Source organism: Simochromis diagramma, unplaced genomic scaffold (assembly GCF_900408965.1).
Source record: "Simochromis diagramma unplaced genomic scaffold, fSimDia1.1 OVJJ01000816.1, whole genome shotgun sequence".
Lineage (NCBI taxonomy): Eukaryota > Metazoa > Chordata > Actinopteri > Cichliformes > Cichlidae > Simochromis > Simochromis diagramma.
The window spans coordinates 242862-262355 of NW_024386908.1; the positions used below are offsets into that span (position 1 = coordinate 242862).

The following is a 19494-nucleotide window of genomic DNA, read 5'->3' on the forward strand; positions in this document are numbered from 1 at the left end:
CACAGTTTGTCCCGGACTTCAGCTACAATGGACAAAGACACAAAGCTGGAGTTATTCTGTCGTTACGCTGCAGCTGCCTCTTCTCTCCTCCTTCTCCTGTTTCTACTTCAATCATGAAACTGATCAATGATCAGCTGATCGGCTTTTCTCTCTTGTTTGTTTATCGCCCACTTTGCGCCAGAAAGAGGAAACCAGCAGATGTCGCGCTAAACAACAGCAGCACGTTTAAGCTTGATCAGCTGTTGTTAGAATTTATTTAATATTAATTTCTAGTATCAGCTGATGTTTGCTGGAGCCACAGCTGTAAAGCTGCTGGTCATGATGTCGGTTTGGTTATCTGGTGAGAGGGAAACATGAAGATGAAACCAGGAGATGTCCTTACTGAACCATCAGAGCTGAACAGGTGATGGAGAAACAGGTTTATCTTTTAGGTGACATGAATGAGTTGAAGGGAAGTTATGAACTGTTTCTGAGAGACAAATAACACCAGGATCCTTTTCTAAGTAGCTGACAGCTGGTAACTGTGCAGGGGCGGGTCTAGCAAAGTGTTGCCAGGGGGCAGGTAGGGCATTAACTGGGAGAGGGGGGCACAAAGAAATACTTTCTTATTCTCATTTAAAAAGTCTAGTTTTAAAAAATAATTATCTGACTCTTACAACAAACGATTGATAGATTGATGCATATATACCATCAGAACAGTGTACATCACTGTCACAACAGCGTTTGTTTTCATTCAAAGGCTTTATGATATTTGCTATAATGGCGGCCGGTTTCTAGTCAAAATGCCCGGGATGATTTTTTGTCCCAGTCCAGCCCTGTATGCAGCTCATCTGCAGTCTGGTGTTGCCTACATCTTCCTATTCAGAAGGCAGAATTTCCGAGTTCTGAGTACAATCGAAAGCACCGCGACTGCAGTTTTTGTGTTGGATGTAAAAAGCAGGCTAGAATCATGTCGGCGGTCAACGACGGTCCAGGCGTGGGATTTCTCTCGTGGAAATATGCACATTATCTTTTCCTTTCTATTGGTAGGTGGCACAGTGCACTTGTGGCAGGATAGTGCTAACATGTAAGCAAGCTAGAAGACTTACAGTCTTGCTGGGTATCCAGTTACGGAAGCAACACAAGAGAATTCTGAGTAAAACCAAAGTTACTTTTCCTAGTAACTATGGAAGTAACGAGTAACTTGAAGTAACTGAGTTACTTTTGATACAAGTAACTTGTAACTAAGTTACTAATTTAAAGTAACTTACCCGACACTGCTTGTTTGTAATGAGTGTTTGAGATAGTGTTACTTTCATATCAGATCAAAGTAGTCTGACCATTCTGTTTTAACTCAGAACTGCTGCTCACTGGATAGTTTCCCATTTCAGACCATTCCCTGTAAACCCTGTGATGGTTGTGTGGGAAAGTCCCAGAACATCAACAATGTCGGAAATGCTCAAACCAGCCCGTCCGACATCGACAACCACGCTCAGTCATCTTTCTTCCTTATTCTGATGCTTGATTTGGCTGTCACGACTATGTCCACATGCCTAAATGCAATGATGTGAAAGGCTGATTAGATATTTTGATTACTGTGATGAGCAGTGGATCAGTCGTATTTAGTAAAGTGATTACATTAGTTTGCTTTTTTTTCCCATTCCACCAGTTTTGTAAAGTTTCAGAAACATCCTTCACGTTTCATTTGTTTCTGAAAAACTTTACATTAATCCCACATTTATGCAGAACTCTTTCTGGGCTTGAGAAAAGAAAGAAACATTTTGATGACTTAGTCTTTAAAGGGTGCTGAAAGCTTTTTATTCATTCATCACAGAGTTGAAGTGATTGACTTCATGTTCTGACATATGTGAAAAACCTTTGGATTGTTGGAGCGCCTTTTATAAAATACGTCCCATTTCTTTTCTGCCGTGAGAATTGAGCATTGAGCAAAACTGTAAACTGACAATACAACCGATAGGATCCAAAGGATTCCCTGTCAACATCTCTGTTTCAGGCACCAGAGGACGTGTGTCCATGATTGATCATGTGACTGCAGCAAATGGCAGCTGTCACAGAACAATTGGTAGGAGTGGCTCAGGAAGCGGAGACGGTCATCTACTAACTGGAAGTCTGGTGGTTTGATCCCTGACAGCTTTGGTCTGCTGAACTGTGGACGTTAGCTAGAAAGTGCTTCGATGATGTGCTCATTTACACACACGGTCCAATTAAAAAGTGCTTAGACTCACATATTAAAATGAGTGTTTACAGCCTACTACAAAAATAATTAGGGCCTTTGCAATTTTTAAAAATAATTCATCTATTTGAAAAAAAGTTGTCCATAAAGTTAAGAACACTTAGTCACTGATTGGACTTCTCCACCTTTTGTATTTTCATGGAACTGTGTGACCAAAAACCTCACTTGCTGTGTGGTACAGACCATCCAGGCACTTTGTGCTTCTGGTGAATGAAACTCGTATTTTATCAGTGCTAAAAACAGACGTTTGTCTGTGCATTGCAGCTGCATTGCACCATCACGATAGGAGTCAAGGGCTCATGTTTTAATTTGTCCTGTTTTATGTTCCTGCCCTGGAGTAATTGAAACATTATCTTTTGGAGTAAAAAGCTTCTGTGTTCATTGTGGGCCATGATATATGTGCTGCACACTATGTGTCTCCGTTTGCCTCACAATAGTTTATCTAGTCGCTGCACTAATGTAGTGTTTGATTTACTTTGGTGTCTGGAAATCAGATTACAGAGATCCTTTTTAAAAATAAATGGTTAACAGACTTTTAATTTGACTTCTGTGAATGTCTTGGAAAAGACAAATGTGATATTAAGTACAGGCAGAAAAACAGTGCGATATTAAGACTAAGAAAAGAACAATTTTGTGTTTTGGTGGCTCGGTGCTGGTCCTGAAGGCTTATGTGAAAAATGAACTGGTGTTTTTTGTGAATAGTAAATGAGAGCCTTGTATCAAAAGCAGAGTTCTTAGACAGAAATAACACCAAATATTTATATTTATGATGCAGACGTGCCATGAGGTCTGGTCAGCTGTCGTTGGGTCTGTTAAGTTGACTCTTGGACCACTACAGGACACTTTGTGCTCTGCTGGACAGGACTGGCTTGATTGGGCTGACCCAGGCTGTCTATAGCAGACAGGATGGAGGAGAAGAAGTGTTCATTGTGGGCCTGCAGCATTTCTGACTGACTCTCAATCAGGAGCAGGGTGTCTCTTAAAACTGTAAAAGAGAAGAGAGGAAGAACGGTCAGACTCAGTGAGAAAACAAGTATTTAGTTTCCGTATTTCTTAGCGAGCATGCTGTAACAGACTGACATGGAGAGGTGCTGTTGATGCAGCTGAGGAGTAGCTGTCCCGTATTCAGAACGCAGGAGGCCAGCGGCTGATGGCTGCTAAGTTCTCTCTGAAAGCTCTGACAACAAAAGAGCCGAGTGAGTGGACCAGAAAACGCATGAAGTGATGAACGATGCAGTTTTTACAGTTCAAAGTTCACATTAGACTTAACCTTAGATATAAACTATGACCTACAGATATCTGGGTGGTGCTGACAGGATTCATTTATTCAACTAAATCTAAGCATGAACTACCTCATTTCTTATCCAACAGATTTCTCTGTTTTAAAATGGATCAATGGAGCTGGCGTGACAGCCCACAGCTGGCGTGACAGCCCACAGCTGGCGTGACAGCCCACAGCTGGACCTAGATCACCATTCTGTGGAAAATTAAAAATCTCTAACCTCCCTTCCATAAGCTCCATTATTAATCATAATAACTGCTTTACAAGCCTTAACATAAACACCTTTCTGACAGCCTGGTGGGAATTTAAAAAACAAAAACAAAATCTAAATCTAAAAATCTAAACTAACATGCATTTGGAGCAGTCCAGATGTCAGCGAGAAAAAGAGCAGCTGAATTTTGAGCTAACTGCAGTTTATGGAGAGATTTGTGTTAGACCATGGAGAAGAATTAACATGTGACGAGAGCATTGACAGGTATGGCAGTGCTGTTTGGAGTAAGTGAAGGATGAAGGCGGTTAGTATTACGAAAATGAAAATAAGAAGACTGAATGATGTGATTTATATGTGCTGTGAAGGATGACACCCAGACTCTTAACCTGAATTATCAATGGATGGTGAAAAACTGTCAGAACTTTAGTTATGAGTAAATCAAACCTTGATTTCACTTAATCAGAAATAGATGTGGGTTTGGAAGAGAAGTAGAGCTGGGCATCATCTGTGCAGCAGTGAAACTGGATGTTATATTTCTTGAAAATATTACCTAGAGGTAGGAGAAATAATAAAAACCAAAGGCCCCAGGAGAGAGCCTTGGGGTACACCAGAGTTAACTGGTGTAGACAGTGAAAAGATCATTTGAGGTGTTTCTGTACTATGAAATGAATGAAGCCAGATTCAAATTGTTCATACAAGTTATTTCCAGGGGGGCGTCTATGAACCTGTGTAGCCACTCCTTTTTTTTTTTTCACCTAAAACCTTCGATTAATTCAGAAAGCTCTCAATGCTCCCCCCAGCAAGCTACCGGCTTCAATGTCTATAACCCAGTGTGAGCTCTCAGGTCATCAGGTGCAGATGTTTTAAGTCTTCCCATGATGATCTAAGTCTGCTGCAGGTGCTTTCAGTTACTGTAGTCCTGTTCTTCGGCACAAGCTTCCTGCTGAGCTGAGGTGTGCATTTCAAAAACAGACTCAAACCTTTGTGTTCTCACAGTAGCTGTCTGTGTGTGTGCACATTTGTAAACTTACACCTTTTCTTGTCTTCATTGTAAACATATATAGGTTTTTATGTTTGCTGTTAGGAACGTGGATTTTGAATGTGATGAAATGTGCTATTTAAACAAACTTGCTATCGCCACTGAACTGCTTAATTCATCAAACAAAGGATTTCTCTGTGTTAAAAATGAATTAACAATTAACATGCACACTGATAAAACTTTCAGTAGTGCTGCTTTAGCCTGTGTGAAACAGACAGTAACGTTTTTCAGGGCAGGACTGTGTGTTTGCTGCCAGTGTAACAACTCGAGAGGCTCAGCCTTCACCTGGTAGTCAGCCAGAGATGACTTCCCACGATCCACGTCCACAGTGGGTTCAGTCAGCAGCTCCATCTTCTCTGACACGGCATTCAGCTGCTGGATGAGCAGCTCCAGGTGAGAACAGAAGACCTGGAACATACAGTATATTAGGGCTGCCACGATTAGTCGACTAGTCACGATTACGTCGACTATCAAAATTGCCGACGACTGATTTAATAGTCGACGCATCGTTTGAAGCTTTGTAAGATCACAAAAGACGCAGGAATAAGTAGCAGGATTTAAGAGTGTAATAACGGACTGGAACAGAAGATGGCAGCACTGCATGTACAAGGATGCCAGCTGCCGTTAAACCCTGAAGAAGAAGAAGCAGCTGTGTCCCAGAATTCATAGCGCGGCCCAGCTCAGTTTCCAACAATGGCGGCAGCTAGTTAGTTTTAATATTACTCTTATTATTCTTTCTGGGTCACAAAATAAACGTTTAACATATTTTCAGGCGAGAATGTAGCTGTGTAAACCTCAAATATCGGCTCAGTTTATCAGGACACCACATATTTTCAAAAGCGCTTTTCGGAGACGTCTGTTACCCACTAGCTGGATAGCTAGCCGGGGGCTAGGCTCGCTAGAGCCGTGAGAACACCGGACTCCCAGCAAATCGTTTTCAAACCCACCGCCGTCTTTCGCTACTCAGGTTAAACATGATATATAAGTCACTTAGATAACTTACAAATGTTATTGTTTGGCTTTTTTAGTATTTTATTTGTTCCTGAGTAAATCGGTTTGGCTGAGATTAAAGTTATAGTTTTTACACAGCTGAATAAACATCAAGCAGACAGCTGATTATCAGAAGTGTGAGATGCTCGAGAATTTACTCCGGTGTCCTGTTATAGTTTAGATAGCAAGGAGTTTATTAAACTTCACTGAAACAATCTGCAAATTTCATTAAAATTTAATAAACTATCATCTTGTCTTTATTTTTAGTTAGCACCTTAAACACTTAAAGCTGTAAGCTAATGATAGTTATACAGGGAGTGCAGAATTATTAGGCAAATGAGTATTTTGTCCACATCATCCTCTTCATGCATGTTGTCTTACTCCAAGCTGTATAGGCTCCAAAGCCTACTACCAATTAAGCATATTAGGTGATGTGCATCTCTGTAATGAGAAGGGGTGTGGTCTAATGACATCAACACCCTATATCAGGTGTGCATAATTATTAGGCAACGTCCTTTCCTTTGCAAAATTGGTCAAAAGAAGGACTTGACAGGCTCAGAAAAGTCAAAAATAGTGAGATATCTTGCAGAGGGATGCAGCAGTCTCAAAATTGCAAAGCTTCTGAAGCGTGATCATCGAGCAATCAAGCGTTTCATTCAAAATAGTCAACAGGGTCGCAAGAAGCGTGTGGAAAAACCAAGGCGCAAAATAACTGCCCATGAACTGAGAAAAGTCAAGCGTGCAGCTGCCAAGATGCCACTTGCCACCAGTTTGGCCATATTTCAGAGCTGCAACATCACTGGAGTGCCCAAAAGCACAAGGTGTGCAATACTCAGAGACATGGCCAAGGTAAGAAAGGCTGAAAGACGGCCACCACTGAACAAGACACACAAGCTGAAACGTCAAGACTGGGCCAAGAAATATCTCAAGACTGGTTTTTCTAAGGTTTTATGGACTGATGAAATGAGAGTGAGTCTTGATGGGCCAGATGGATGGGCCCGTGGCTGGATTGGTAAAGGGCAGAGAGCTCCAGTCCGACTCAGACGCCAGCAAGGTGGAGGTGGAGTACTGGTTTGGGCTGGTATCATCAAAGATGAGCTTGTGGGGCCTTTTCGGGTTGAGGATGGAGTCAAGCTCAACTCCCAGTCCTACTGCCAGTTTCTGGAAGACACCTTCTTCAAGCAGTGGTACAGGAAGAAGTCTGCATCCTTCAAGAAAAACATGATTTTCATGCAGGACAATGCTCCATCACACGCGTCCAAGTACTCCACAGCGTGGCTGGCAAGAAAGGGTATAAAAGAAGAAAAACTAATGACATGGCCTCCTTGTTCACCTGATCTGAACCCCATTGAGAACCTGTGGTCCATCATCAAATGTGAGATTTACAAGGAGGGAAAACAGTACACCTCTCTGAACAGTGTCTGGGAGGCTGTGGTTGCTGCTGCACGCAATGTTGATGGTGAACAGATCAAAACACTGACAGAATCCATGGATGGCAGGGTTTTGAGTGTCCTTGCAAAGAAAGGTGGCTATATTGGTCGCTGATTTGTTTTTGTTTTGTTTTTGAATGTCAGAAATGTATATTTGTGAATGTGGAGATGTTATATTGGTGTCACTGGTAAAAATAAATAATTGAAATGGGTATATATTTGTTTTTTGTTAAGTTGCCTAATAATTATGCACAGTAATAGTCACCTGCACACACAGATATCCCCCTAAAATAGCTAAAACTAAAAACAAACTAAAAACTACTTCCAAAAACATTCAGCTTTGATATTAATGAGTTTTTTGGGTTCATTGAGAACATGGTTGTTGTTCAATAATAACATTATTCCTCAAAAATACAACTTGCCCAATAATTCTGCACTCCCTGTATAAGAGCAGATGCTGCTGGTGCAATAAGCTGTACGTTTTACGTCCAATGGATGATGATCTTATTAGTCGACTAATCGCAAAAATAATCTGTGACTAGTCGACTATCAAAAATAATCGTTTGTGGCAGCCCTACAGTACATATTATTCATGGTGCTTTTAATCATATAATGGTTGAAATATTGGAATACACAGATGCATATCATTGAGAAATTCAAACAAAGTCACACAGTACAGAACAAGCCTGGCAGAGGAAGGAAGTGAAAGATTTAAAAGATTCTGGAAAGAAAACCAGTGAGAGATGTCCAAAGACCCCAGAACTAAGGATGGGTATTGATACGATTTTCACGATTCCGATTCTATTTTCGATTCTGTTTAACGATTCGATTCTTTATCGATTCTCTTAGTGTTCTCCTTTTTTAAAAAGAATCAATAAGGTCGACTAGCTTAGAACTTTGTTTTATATCTTCTCTTTGAACAAGACAGACATTTAGGAGTAGCATGGCCTTACAAACCCAGCAGTGAGATCTTAAGAGATCCAGCCTGCGGCTCTTCAATGGGGTGTCACAGGGTCCCCGGGAAAAAACATTGTAAATGTAAAATAATAAAATAAATATTCTTCTGTAGCAATAACAAAGTTTAACATAAATTATTCTGTAGCAATTACACAAGAATATCCAGTAATGTCCCTGCCTACAATTAAACACATTCACTTACTGAAAATCACCTGCTGTGGCAAACGGGTGCAAGCCTTTGACCACAAACTGAGTCACTGCTCGGTGACGTTCGTCTATCCTGCCTGAAAGGAAACGCTGCCGGCAGACTGCAGCGAGAACTGCCAGCATCTGAGCCAGACTCTCTCATCATGGTCACTAAACGCACAGTAATGGCAGGTTTGTAATAAGGCAGATCGCGCTAACATAATATGCACTGTTGTTGATTATTTACCTGCCGCATTAACGGGAGAGGACGTGCAAACGTTACCGCTGCTGCTGGGTTGAGATTCACGGAATTAAAAACATGACATTCATTTGAGGTCATCGTTTTGTGAGCAAATGCTTTTGCATATTCGTAGTGTTTCCTCCCTTAAATGAAATCTCTACTTTGCAAGTACTGCAAGTTGCCCTGTTGTCATCCGTTCTCGTAAAGTATGACCAAACTTTTGAGCGTTTGAGCCGCCGTGTTTCCTGCCAGGTAAATGACGCTCCGCAACGTGGTGACGTCATTCGGGGCGACTGGAATCGATAAGGGAATCGTTTGCAAACATGGCAAACGATTCCAAGGAACTGAAACAGTGGGAACCGGTTCTCAACAAGAACCGGGTTTCGATACCCATCCCTACCCAGAACAGCTGCAAAGAGACTAGTGAGGGACTTAAAGAGTGGAGGAGAGCTAGAAGACATAACTTAAACATAAAAACAGACTGAATTACTAGAACTTTAAGTCAAGGTTATAAAAAACTTCAAACAAAAGAGCAAACATTATAACTTAATACTGTTGAGTTCTAAGGATATCAGCAGTTCAGCTGATATTTGTTCACCTATTATAAAGCTAAGTTATCATAAACTAACTGCCTGACGATGTATACAAGAGAAACAGGAGAACAAACCAGCTGCTCTCCACTGAACGATTCATGGTGTACTCTGAGTGGCAGGGGAGCAACATGAGGACACTGTGACGGTAAATATGTCGCAAATGTAAGAAAAACATCTGAACTTTTTAAATTTTCTGTTTAGTTTTTGTGTGTGTGTTTTAAACACAGTAACGGCTTCAGCCTTGTTATTGTTTGGTGGCCCTGGTCCTTTTGCTCGAGCCACTATGATGTGTTGACGCATATGAATGACTTTGAGTTTGCTTGTGCTGCAGTTAAAGTGAAGCTTGGAGGATAAAATGACACAGCTTTTTAATAAGAAGGCTGAAGACCAGACTGTTGACCCTGGGGCTTTGGGTTTTGGCACTGATGCCCATGATAGGTTCACCTTTCCAGTCAAGGCTTAGTGGACCTTTCACTATTAAAAGCACTTTATTAGACAGGGACTACTTGATGCAAACACCAGAGAGGAGGAATAATCAGTGGTGTCATGTAAACCTCTTAAAGCGCCATAATACTGCTACTTCTCTTCCTGAACTAAGCAGTGATAGCCACTCCATACAAAATCCCACACTGGATTCATTAGTGACATCTGCCATAGCAGGAGTTTAATCTGTTGATGACTTTCAGTCTGAAAAATTAGTCACAGATCCAACTGCGTCCCTACCTTGATGTGTTGCATCAGAGAGTCACTGTGCTCCTGGCCCTCCAAGCTCTCCTTTGGATTATCAATCAGGCTGAGCCCACACAGCCGGTCCACCAGAGTCTCAGCCTTCTTGAGACTAGGGCGACCCAAGCCACCGTCAGCATGCCCTACGTAAACCGCTGCTGACGGAGAGAGAATAGTTTTTGTTTGTATTTTCCTTAAGATCAGAAATCTCAAAATCACACACCTGCAAACCCTGACAATTAATCCGAACTCTTTTGGATAAAGAGATGGAAATATATCCATTGCAGTGAAGGTGATTTGATTCTTTAACTGTGTACAGGGCTACAATCTAAACATCCTTACAAATATTTATTACAAATACCTGTTAAAGGAGCATTTTTGTGCTCTGTGCTCCACTTTTTAAAGTCATTTCTGTCTTGTTTGTCCTCCTGGAGCTCCTTGACTTTAGTCCTTTCCTCTTGTTTTCCTGACAAGCTGATAGAAGAGGGCCAGGAGGTGGTGCATGTTTCCAGAGAGTCCCAGGTAGCGGTGACAGGCCAGCTCAGCTGAGCTGTCATCTCCCTCACCTGCACACAGAGACCACAGTGATGATGTGATGCGTTTTGCTACTTTAGCAAGAATTGCTAAAGTAATGCACAGTAAAAATACAACGTTGTGAACATGATTAGCAATGATGTAAATCAGCGGTCCCCAACCCCCGGGCCTCGGACCGGTACCGGTCCGTGAGTCGTTTGGTACCGGGCCGCGAGAGTTGAGGCTCAGGTGTGAAATGTCTGGTTTTCAGGGTTTTTATCGGTTTTCAGCGTTATTTTGTTATCGTTTTTATCGTTAACTCTGTTTTCCTGGGTCTTTTCACGTGTGTTATGAATAAATCTTCTTTTTTTCGGTACCGGTACTAGTTTTATTTTGTTGTATTTATCTGCGACACCTTAAAGGCCGATCCGTGAAAATATTGTCGGGCATGAACCGGTCCGTGGCGCGAAAAAGGTTGGGGACCGCTGATGTAAATGGTTCTGCTTGCATAATCACCAGAGTGGTAAAGTCAGCGTACATATAGTACTGACCTGTCTGGACAGAAGCTGCAGCTCCTCCACCTGGTCTGGAAGAGGCCGGAATTCCTCATCCAGGTCCCCGTGCACACACCTGGACTGTCGAAGTACACTTTCAGAGCGTATGAAAGCAGAAAAGGTAGATGTGGATCGCATATGGTGCTGATCATTGAGACTATCATTAACAGAAGGATTTCTTTCCCCTCCATCCTCACTGCAGTCCAGACAGTCCGAGGACAAAGAGAGCAGGGATAGTGGTTCACCTGAAGATCTAGTGATAAACTGCAGGTCAGGTGACATATAATTCGAGCTAAGAGCGATTCTTTCACTGCTCTGTCCTCTTGCACCGGTTGAAATGTCCAACCCTGGCAGGCTGGTGGAACTACATAGGTGGCCCATTGCAATTCCTGAGTCCTGCAGGTTGAGGTTTGTCTGAAGGCTGTCATCCTGAAGGCTCTTGGAGCTGTCCCATTCACTGTCTACCTGTCTTGGTCTTAGTGGGTAGGTGTAATCCAGCAGTTCCTGGTACTCCTTGTTTGGGTCCCATGCTGTGGAATGCCTGTCTGGAGATGGGGGCAGAGTTTCAGGGATGGCACAGGCCCAGTAGTCTGCCTGATAGGGAGACTTGGGAATCTCTTTTGAGTTTACTCCAAAAGAACACCGTTTTCTCTCTCTCCAACTTCTCTCCCTCCGGCTCTCTATCACACGCTGAGCTTGGCTTCGTTTGTTTGAACAGGGGCTGTACGTAGGATAAAGGACCGTGGAGGTCAGTCTGGGCTTCGGGGGAAGGTCAAGTCCACAGACTTTAAAGTTAGACCTTGAGAGGCTCTGCTGAGCCAATCTGTTTCCAGGGAAAGATGTTCCAAATGTAGCGGAGTCCTCATGGTGCAGCTCTGAAACACCCAAGGGTGAGCCCAGGTCTTCTTCAGAGGTAGAGGGGAGTGATATTTCAATGGAAGACAGGCTAAGTCTCTGTGGGATGAGCTCCTCTCTTGGTTTGGGCAAGAATTTAATATTATGATGTTCACTTCTGTCCTGTTGTTTCTCCTGCAAGAAAAATACTGTAGCATTATAAACCTTATTGTTGCATCAGAGTAAAAGCTTCTGGCATTTAGTCGTTTACATCAGCTTAGACATTTAAGCTACAAAGTGATGAAGAGAATAATAGAAAGTGACAAGGATGGCATACGTTCTTAAGTGAGCAGTCATTTATGGATAAATGAGGAGGTTAAAGCCCTGAAATACTGTACATTTACATTTCAAGTTAAACAACAAAATACCACAAAGATCATTTTGTATCATACATTTATACAACTGCCTGGAGCTTAATTTCTAACCCAATGATTTACTGTCTATAGCTTTAAAGGAAACTGGAGTAGCTGCTGATGACACAGACACACAGGATCAGCTTCTCTACTGCTTATAAATCCCTTCTTGAAGTTTCCACACATCATGCTTGTCCCCAAAGCTCTGCCTGTGGGTATATACAGTGGGGCAAAAAAGTATTTAGTCAGCCACCGATTGTGCAAGTTCCCCCACTTAAAATGATGACAGAGGTCAGTAATTTGCACCAGAGGTACACTTCAACTGTGAGAGACAGAATGTGAAAAAAAAATCCATGAATTCACATGGTAGGATTTGTAAAGAATTTATTCATACATCAGGGTGGAAAATAAGTATTTGGTCACCTCAAACAAGGAAAATCTCTGGCTCTCACAGACCTGTAACGTCTTCTGTAAGAAGCTTTTCTGTCCCCCACTCGTTACCTGTATGAATGGCACCTGTTTGAACTCATCATCTGTATAAAAGACACCTGTCCACAGCCTCAAACAGTCAGACTCCAAACTCCGCCATGGCCAAGACCAAAGAGCTTTCGAAGGACACCAGGAAAAGTATTGTAGACCTGCACCAGACTGGGAAGAGTGAATCTACAATAGGCAAGCAGCTTGGTGTGAAAAAATCAACTGTGGGAGCAATCATCAGAAAATGGAAGACATACAAGACCACTGATAATCTCCCTCGATCTGGGGCTCCACGCAAGATCTCATCCCGTGGGGTCAAAATGATCATGAGAACGGTGAGCAAAGATCCCAGAACCACACGGGGGGACCTGGTGAATGACCTGCAGAGAGCTGGGACCAAAGTAACAAAGGTCACCATCAGTAACACACTACAACGGCAGGGAATCAAATCCCGCAGTGCCAGACGTGTTCCGCTGCTGAAGCCAGTGCATGTCCAGGCCCGTCTGAAGTTTGCCAGAGAGCACATGGATGATACAGCAGAGGATTGGGAGAATGTCATGTGGTCAGATGAAACCAAAGTAGAACTTTTTGGTATAAACTCAACTCGGCGTGTTTGGAGGAAGAAGAATACTGAGTTGCATCCCAAGAACACCATACCTACTGTGAAGCATGGGGGTGGAAACATCATGCTATGGGGCTGTTTTTCTGCCAAGGGGACAGGACGACTGATCCGTGTTAAGGACAGAATGAATGGGGCCATGTATCGTGAGATTTTGAGCCAAAACCTCCTTCCATCAGTGAGAACTTTGAAGATGAAACGAGGCTGGGTCTTCCAACATGACAATGATCCAAAACACACCGCCCGGGCAACAAAGGAGTGGCTCCGTAAGAAGCATTTGAAAGTCCTGGAGTGGCCTAGCCAGTCTCCAGACCTCAACCCCATAGAAAATCTGTGGCGGGAGTTGAAAGTCCGTGTTGCTCGGCGACAGCCCCAAAACATCACTGCTCTCGAGAAGATCTGCATGGAGGAATGGGCCAAAATACCAGCTACTGTGTGTGCAAACCTGGTAAAGACCTATAGTAAACGTTTGACCTCTGTTATTGCCAACAAAGGTTATGTTACAAAGTATTGAGTTGTATTTTTGTTATTGACCAAATACTTATTTTCCACCCTGATTTACGAATAAATTCTTTACAAATCCTACCATGTGGATTCATGGATTTATTTTTTCACATTCTGTCTCTCACAGTTGAAGTGTACCTCTGGTGCAAATTACTGACCTCTGTCATCATTTTAGGCGGGGGAACTTGCACAATCGGTGGCTGATTAAATACTTTTTTGCCCCACTGTAGAGCTAACGTTAACTCAAAGCTGACTAGCTAATTAGCCCTGCTAGGGAACTACAGAGTTCAGAGAGTAATTCACTGGGCTTTCAGTTCTGTAAGGGTGGGAGACGATTATACTGTAAGTACACCTAAGTTATACTTTTGTTGTGCTGGACCCATGTAGAGCCTGTGGCCTAGCCTTCGTGCTTTGGAGTTCTGACACCCAAACACGAGCTGACGGTTAGTCTCTTTGAGGTAAGACATTCCAGCTGATTTAAAGGATAGCAGCTGAAAAATAAAGCAGAAATCCATAATAGGAAGTGACGATACTGAACAAGCCAATCGCAGTCATTGCACTGATGCAATGCGCAGATTCATTTGTTTCAGCAGAGCATCTTGGGATTAACCAGCACATGTGTTTCGGTTCCTTGCCACTGTGTGGCAGCAGCTTCAGCTTAGCTGCATGCCAACGGATTAGTTATGTTTTTCACAGAACATTTTTTACTGACTTTGAAGTGTGGAAGGCGGAGATGTTACAAGGTCTAGAAGCAAGTGACACCACATATTTTACACCTCACAGTTTAGAAAATTCTTATAACACTATATAAATGCGTTTTCATGATATGGGACCTTTGACAAAAGCCAAGTCGTTCTGTGTCTGCTGTATTGTTCCATCTAAAAGGACAAAGAGATTTTACTTGGAGGTCTTCCTTCTCCATGTTCCTTACCTTTTCCATGAGCCTCTGTGGACGTGTCTTCTTTAAGATGGACACATGCTCTTCTACAGAAAACAGAGGCTTCCTAGTGAGATATTGCCTGCCTGTCAGATACTTGGAGGTTGCTGCCATGGTAACACCTTTGTATGGCTCTTCTTTGTCCCCCTTTTCTATCTTGACTCTTTCAGTGACTTCTGGAGTTGAGCATCTCTTGCTCTGTAGCTCTCTGCGATTTAATTTCCAGCGCTGGCAGCATCCCTTCACTTCCATTGCACAAAAGGAGACTTGCCTCAGCCCTGAAATAACACAAAAAAGAAGCAAAGTACATGAGAAAATATAGAAAGAATTATCCAACGTCTGGTAAAACTAGAGTTATTGTCCTTTCTTATCCAACAGATGTGCTGGCTAAGAAGAGTTTTCCTCTTCTAGGATACAGGATGTCATTTATTCAGCAGATTATGAAGCAAATAATTTGTTGCTGAAAATTTGCAGAACATAGAGCCATAAAAAAAACCTAAAGTTCCAATAGTGCAAGGTTCTGCTCAACTTTTCTTCTGAAATCATGCACAAAAGTCCTCTGATAACTTTAGTCCAAACAACTGATATTTTGTTAATATGTATTGCTGTTGTCGGTTTATGAATGTACAACATGAAGTCACCATAAACAGACACTTAAACTGTTGCTTTTGATATTTGGAGGTTTTTTTACTCATCTTGAAGCCAATCCCAGCCACCGTGGGGCGAGAGGCAGGGTACACCCTGGACAGGTCGCCAACCCGACACAAACAGACCGACAACCATTCACACTCACATTCTCCAGTTACCCTAACCCCACTGACTGCATGTCTTGGGACTTGTGGGAGGAAGCTGGAGCACAAACACGGGGAGAACCACTCCACACGGAAAGGCCCCAGTCGGGTGGTGGGATGGAACTCGGGACCTTCTTGCTGTGAAGCAACAGTGCTAATCACCGCGCCACTGTGCTGCCCCAAATGATTAATATTAATAATAATCTATGTCCCTACCCTCACCTATGATCACGAGCTCTGAGTACTGAGCGAAAGAAAGAGATCGCTAATATAAGTGGCAGAAATGAGCGTCCTCCAAAGGGTGGCTGACCTCTGCCTCAGAGATGGGCTGAGGAGCTCTGGGAGGGAGGGGCAGAATAGAGCCGCTACTCCTCTACATTAAAAGGAGCCAGTTGAGGTGGTTCCAGCATCTAACAAGGGTGAGTGAGCAGGCCCAGGTGCATGCCAGATATACATGTATATAAACTCTCAACTGTTATGAGATTTGAGATTCGTTCTCTCAGATTAATCATCATACGTATGTCATCATACAAAAGGCTCAAACTAGAGGCAGCAGGTGTTTTGGATTCTTTTTTTAAATTGAACTTCTTATTGCAAAGCAGGAAAACAGCAGTCATGAACATACACATACACATGACAGAGATGTACTTAGATGTATGGAGGTCAAGGGAGTCAAAAAAACCAAACAAAAACAACAGCAACAATAATAAACAATGAAAAAGACTAGCAATCATCCCTTTGTTGCCAGGCCAAATCCCATAAACCCAATTGCAACCTCTGAACTGAAGGAGTGTCCAAATAGGTCCCGGTGGGGTAAAAAAGGAAAGGTTTGTCCTTGAGCGCTGTAGAGAAGGCAACGATATGTGAAAAAGATCTTTGCAGCGGAAGGTGGCAGGTAGCTCATCATTTAGCCCTAACGAGCAAGTCCTTGGACCCAGATGCAGTCGGCAATTAAATATGATGCAAAGCTGGTCTATGAGTGATGGGTGCTTTGGATTCTTAAATTATGCCATTGCTTAATGTTCTGTTTCTGGTCCAAAGTTGTTTATGCTGTTATTCTTATATATTAATTTAATTTTGCTGCTGTAAACTGCTGAAGTAAATAATACAGTTTCGAGTTTACCTCACTGCACCACACTCTGTAAATAGATCAGTACATTCAACAAAACGATTCCCTTTTTAACTCCAGCAGCAACAGGATATCCGCATGTTCGCGATGCATAGAACAAATTGGTTCTCTGACTACATACAGTCATCATCAGACACAGCGTGGACGTGGAGGACACGACGACAACGACAAGCACAGAGGACTAATGTTCTGTCCCCTCATGACCTCTGTCATGGTTCATCTTCACTAGTCTGTAGTGCTGAGCGTCACAGTCCACGAACGACAGCCTGGATAAAAAAACACCAGCCCAAACAAAACCCACAAGTAACAAAGTACGCGCTGACTCTTACTGACGAACCTCGCTCTGTGATGGAAGTCTTCGACAGTTACACGGCAAACTCAAACATTTTCAGCCTCATAAAGTTTCCTGTTTAAACTGTATGACACTTCCCATTATTCAGCAGTGTGTGTGTAAGTCAGACCAACAGCCGGTTATAGAAAATATATTAAAACAATTTTGTTTAGGAAAAGAAAAGAAACGACATATTTACCAGCGTAGCTCAGCTCGAAGCGTCCATCCGCTGTACCTTGGTCCCCAGCCTGCCTCCTTGCAGGGTGTAGTCGTTAGAGCCGTAATGATTGCTGAGTACAAGCCTGTTCAAAACAGTGTTATTAGCATCCAGGTTGTGCCTTATAAAGGAAATGTCGATTTACTGCCACTCGGCTATATTTATTAGCCTACTGGTGTTTTAGTATAGCTTGGTATTTGTTGTATATAAAACATATTTGGTATAAGACACATTTCAACGACACAAAAGTAAGTAGTAATTACAGAAACACATAAAATAAAGGTAAAAAAAAAGCGAATGGATCTTTCTTACGGTACGTGACTGTGACGGAGCTCTTCTTCTCGCGAGTTTTATGGTCGTTGCCAAACTAACTTACAGGAGCGTTGCTGCCACCTACTGGAATTTGGACGAGAGTGCAGCAGGAGAAAACAAAAAACAAACAAAAGAGAATAACGACATTCATCTTCATTGGCCAGTTATGTGTACACACACAAGGAACTGAGCCCCGGATATGAGCTCAATGTACCTACAGAATAGACGAACAGGCAAACAGCAACACGACACAGAAAATAACAGCATGGACAGCATATTTTTATGGTGGAGTAGTGTTCAAAGATGCACAAAGTGCCCGTCTCCGTGTGGATATAATAGATTTGGTTGTTTTTACCACAGTGTTGGCATTGGTTGGTGTTACTTGCTATAATTTCTAACTGTGGAATCCCATAGCTGATGATGTCTTCTGCTCATTACAAGAACTAGAGGACGTAACAACACTGGATACTCCTGTGTGCACTCTTTTATACTCTGCCAAGTGCTGATTTGTATCTCTCCCTCAATCTTCCAGTCTGGACGTACAATCACCTAGTGTCAATTGGAATTTATTACATTTATCATTAGCTCATTTCTCTTCAAAATCCTGTGCCAATCACAATATACTAAATACAATTAATTTTATTAAATCATACACTTTAAAAGTCATTCATTCTTTTACATTAATGGTTTCTTAGTGTCGGAGTAAATCCCCCTCCCATCATTTTCACACACACACACATGCAGCAGCCTCCAAGGCATCTTCCCACACTGTCAGTGTGAGGCCTGTCATTAGAATCATTATTATATTTTCTTATTCATTCTATTGGTTAAAGACTCCTGTGAGTGCAACACTGAGGGAACAGTTCACCCTAGGTACCGACGTAGGGTTAAAGGGGACCCCGCCCTGGAGCCAGGCCTGCGGAGGGTGCCTGGTAGCCGGGCCTTAGCCCATTGTTCCCAGCTGGGCGCCGCCTGAAGAAGGGACATGGGACCACGATCCTGTAACCCCACCACTTTTATATTTAATCAACCTGAATATATGTATGTGGAGAAAGAACCGACAGTCATGTCTTTCTCAGAGCTGTAGCAGAACACCATCAATGTGCAAACTCAAAGTCGTAAAATTCTTACCGGTAAGTGATTTTGACTTTTTTGAACATTAACCCATTAAGTATGAGATGAACTACGTCTGTGACAGAAGACTATTGTGGCTCTTTGAAGTTGAAGTCTGTTGTTACGAGTTCAAATTGGGGATGGACACAAGAGAAAAACCACAATAACAACACTGGTCCGGTCGGGTCGAGTCAAACGATGATTTTAATGAACACACACGTGGGAGATGGACACTGATGCAGACAGCCTCAGATCTCAAAATGGTGGAGCATTGCTCAAACTTTTATAGCCTCTGGTGCCTCCACCTTATCATAAAAAGCCTAAACATTCACATGCTTTCTCTCACACAGCGCCTAAGCTACGACCTTGGCTCCCCGTTTATCTGCTCCTGCTGAGATGGGGCAGAAAACTCCAGCATGTTCTCTTCTAATCAGACAAATAAGACAATAACCTTCTGCGAACAGTATTTCTTATAACTCAGCAGTATAATGCATCATAAAACAATGTCATTCATTCACAACAAGTCAGCAGTTTAATGTAATGCAAATCAGTTTAACTAATGCAATAGTTATCAGCTTCTTCTAATTCAGGAGAATAATGCAAACTAAAACTACATAATAATTCACACTCTTTAATTCGGGGTATAACATGGCATAAAATAACACTACAATCCAACAATTCCCCCTGATGAGGTCATTAAAATAATGACCTCACAAACACCCTTCAATTCAGTGTGGCCGGGTTCATCTCTTCTCACTCCTGAGGTCCTTTGTCCCCCTGAGGGGCGAGCCATATGTGGGATGACCTCTATGTTTGCGCAATTCAGATGCAAAAAACTATGATTCCAACAGTAGCAGGTCCA

At 42.4% G+C, this 19494-nt stretch overlaps 1 protein-coding gene across 3 annotated transcripts; it reads right to left on the reverse strand.

The window, feature by feature from the left end:
• Positions 1-1768: 1768 nt before the first annotated feature.
• On the reverse strand, positions 1769-18475 carry cep68 (centrosomal protein 68). Of its 3 annotated transcripts, XM_040035062.1 has the most exons (9): positions 17520-18475; positions 17190-17292; positions 14734-15017; positions 10953-11984; positions 10250-10454; positions 9886-10046; positions 5051-5173; positions 3314-3410; positions 1769-3218 (listed from the first exon to the last, which is right to left on the reverse strand). In XM_040035062.1, the coding sequence occupies exons 3-9, from the start codon at positions 14989-14991 to the stop codon at positions 3046-3048; spliced, it is 2049 nt and encodes a 682-aa protein (XP_039890996.1). In that variant the 5' UTR covers positions 14992-15017; positions 17190-17292; positions 17520-18475; the 3' UTR covers positions 1769-3045. The 3 variants fall into 3 exon arrangements, with proteins under 3 accessions (XP_039890996.1, XP_039890997.1, XP_039890998.1); XM_040035063.1 differs by lacking the exon at positions 17520-18475 and having other exon boundaries at positions 9886-10043; positions 17190-17505; XM_040035064.1 differs by lacking the exons at positions 3314-3410; positions 17520-18475 and having other exon boundaries at positions 3100-3218; positions 17190-17506.
• Between the last annotated feature and the right edge of the window lie 1019 nt (positions 18476-19494).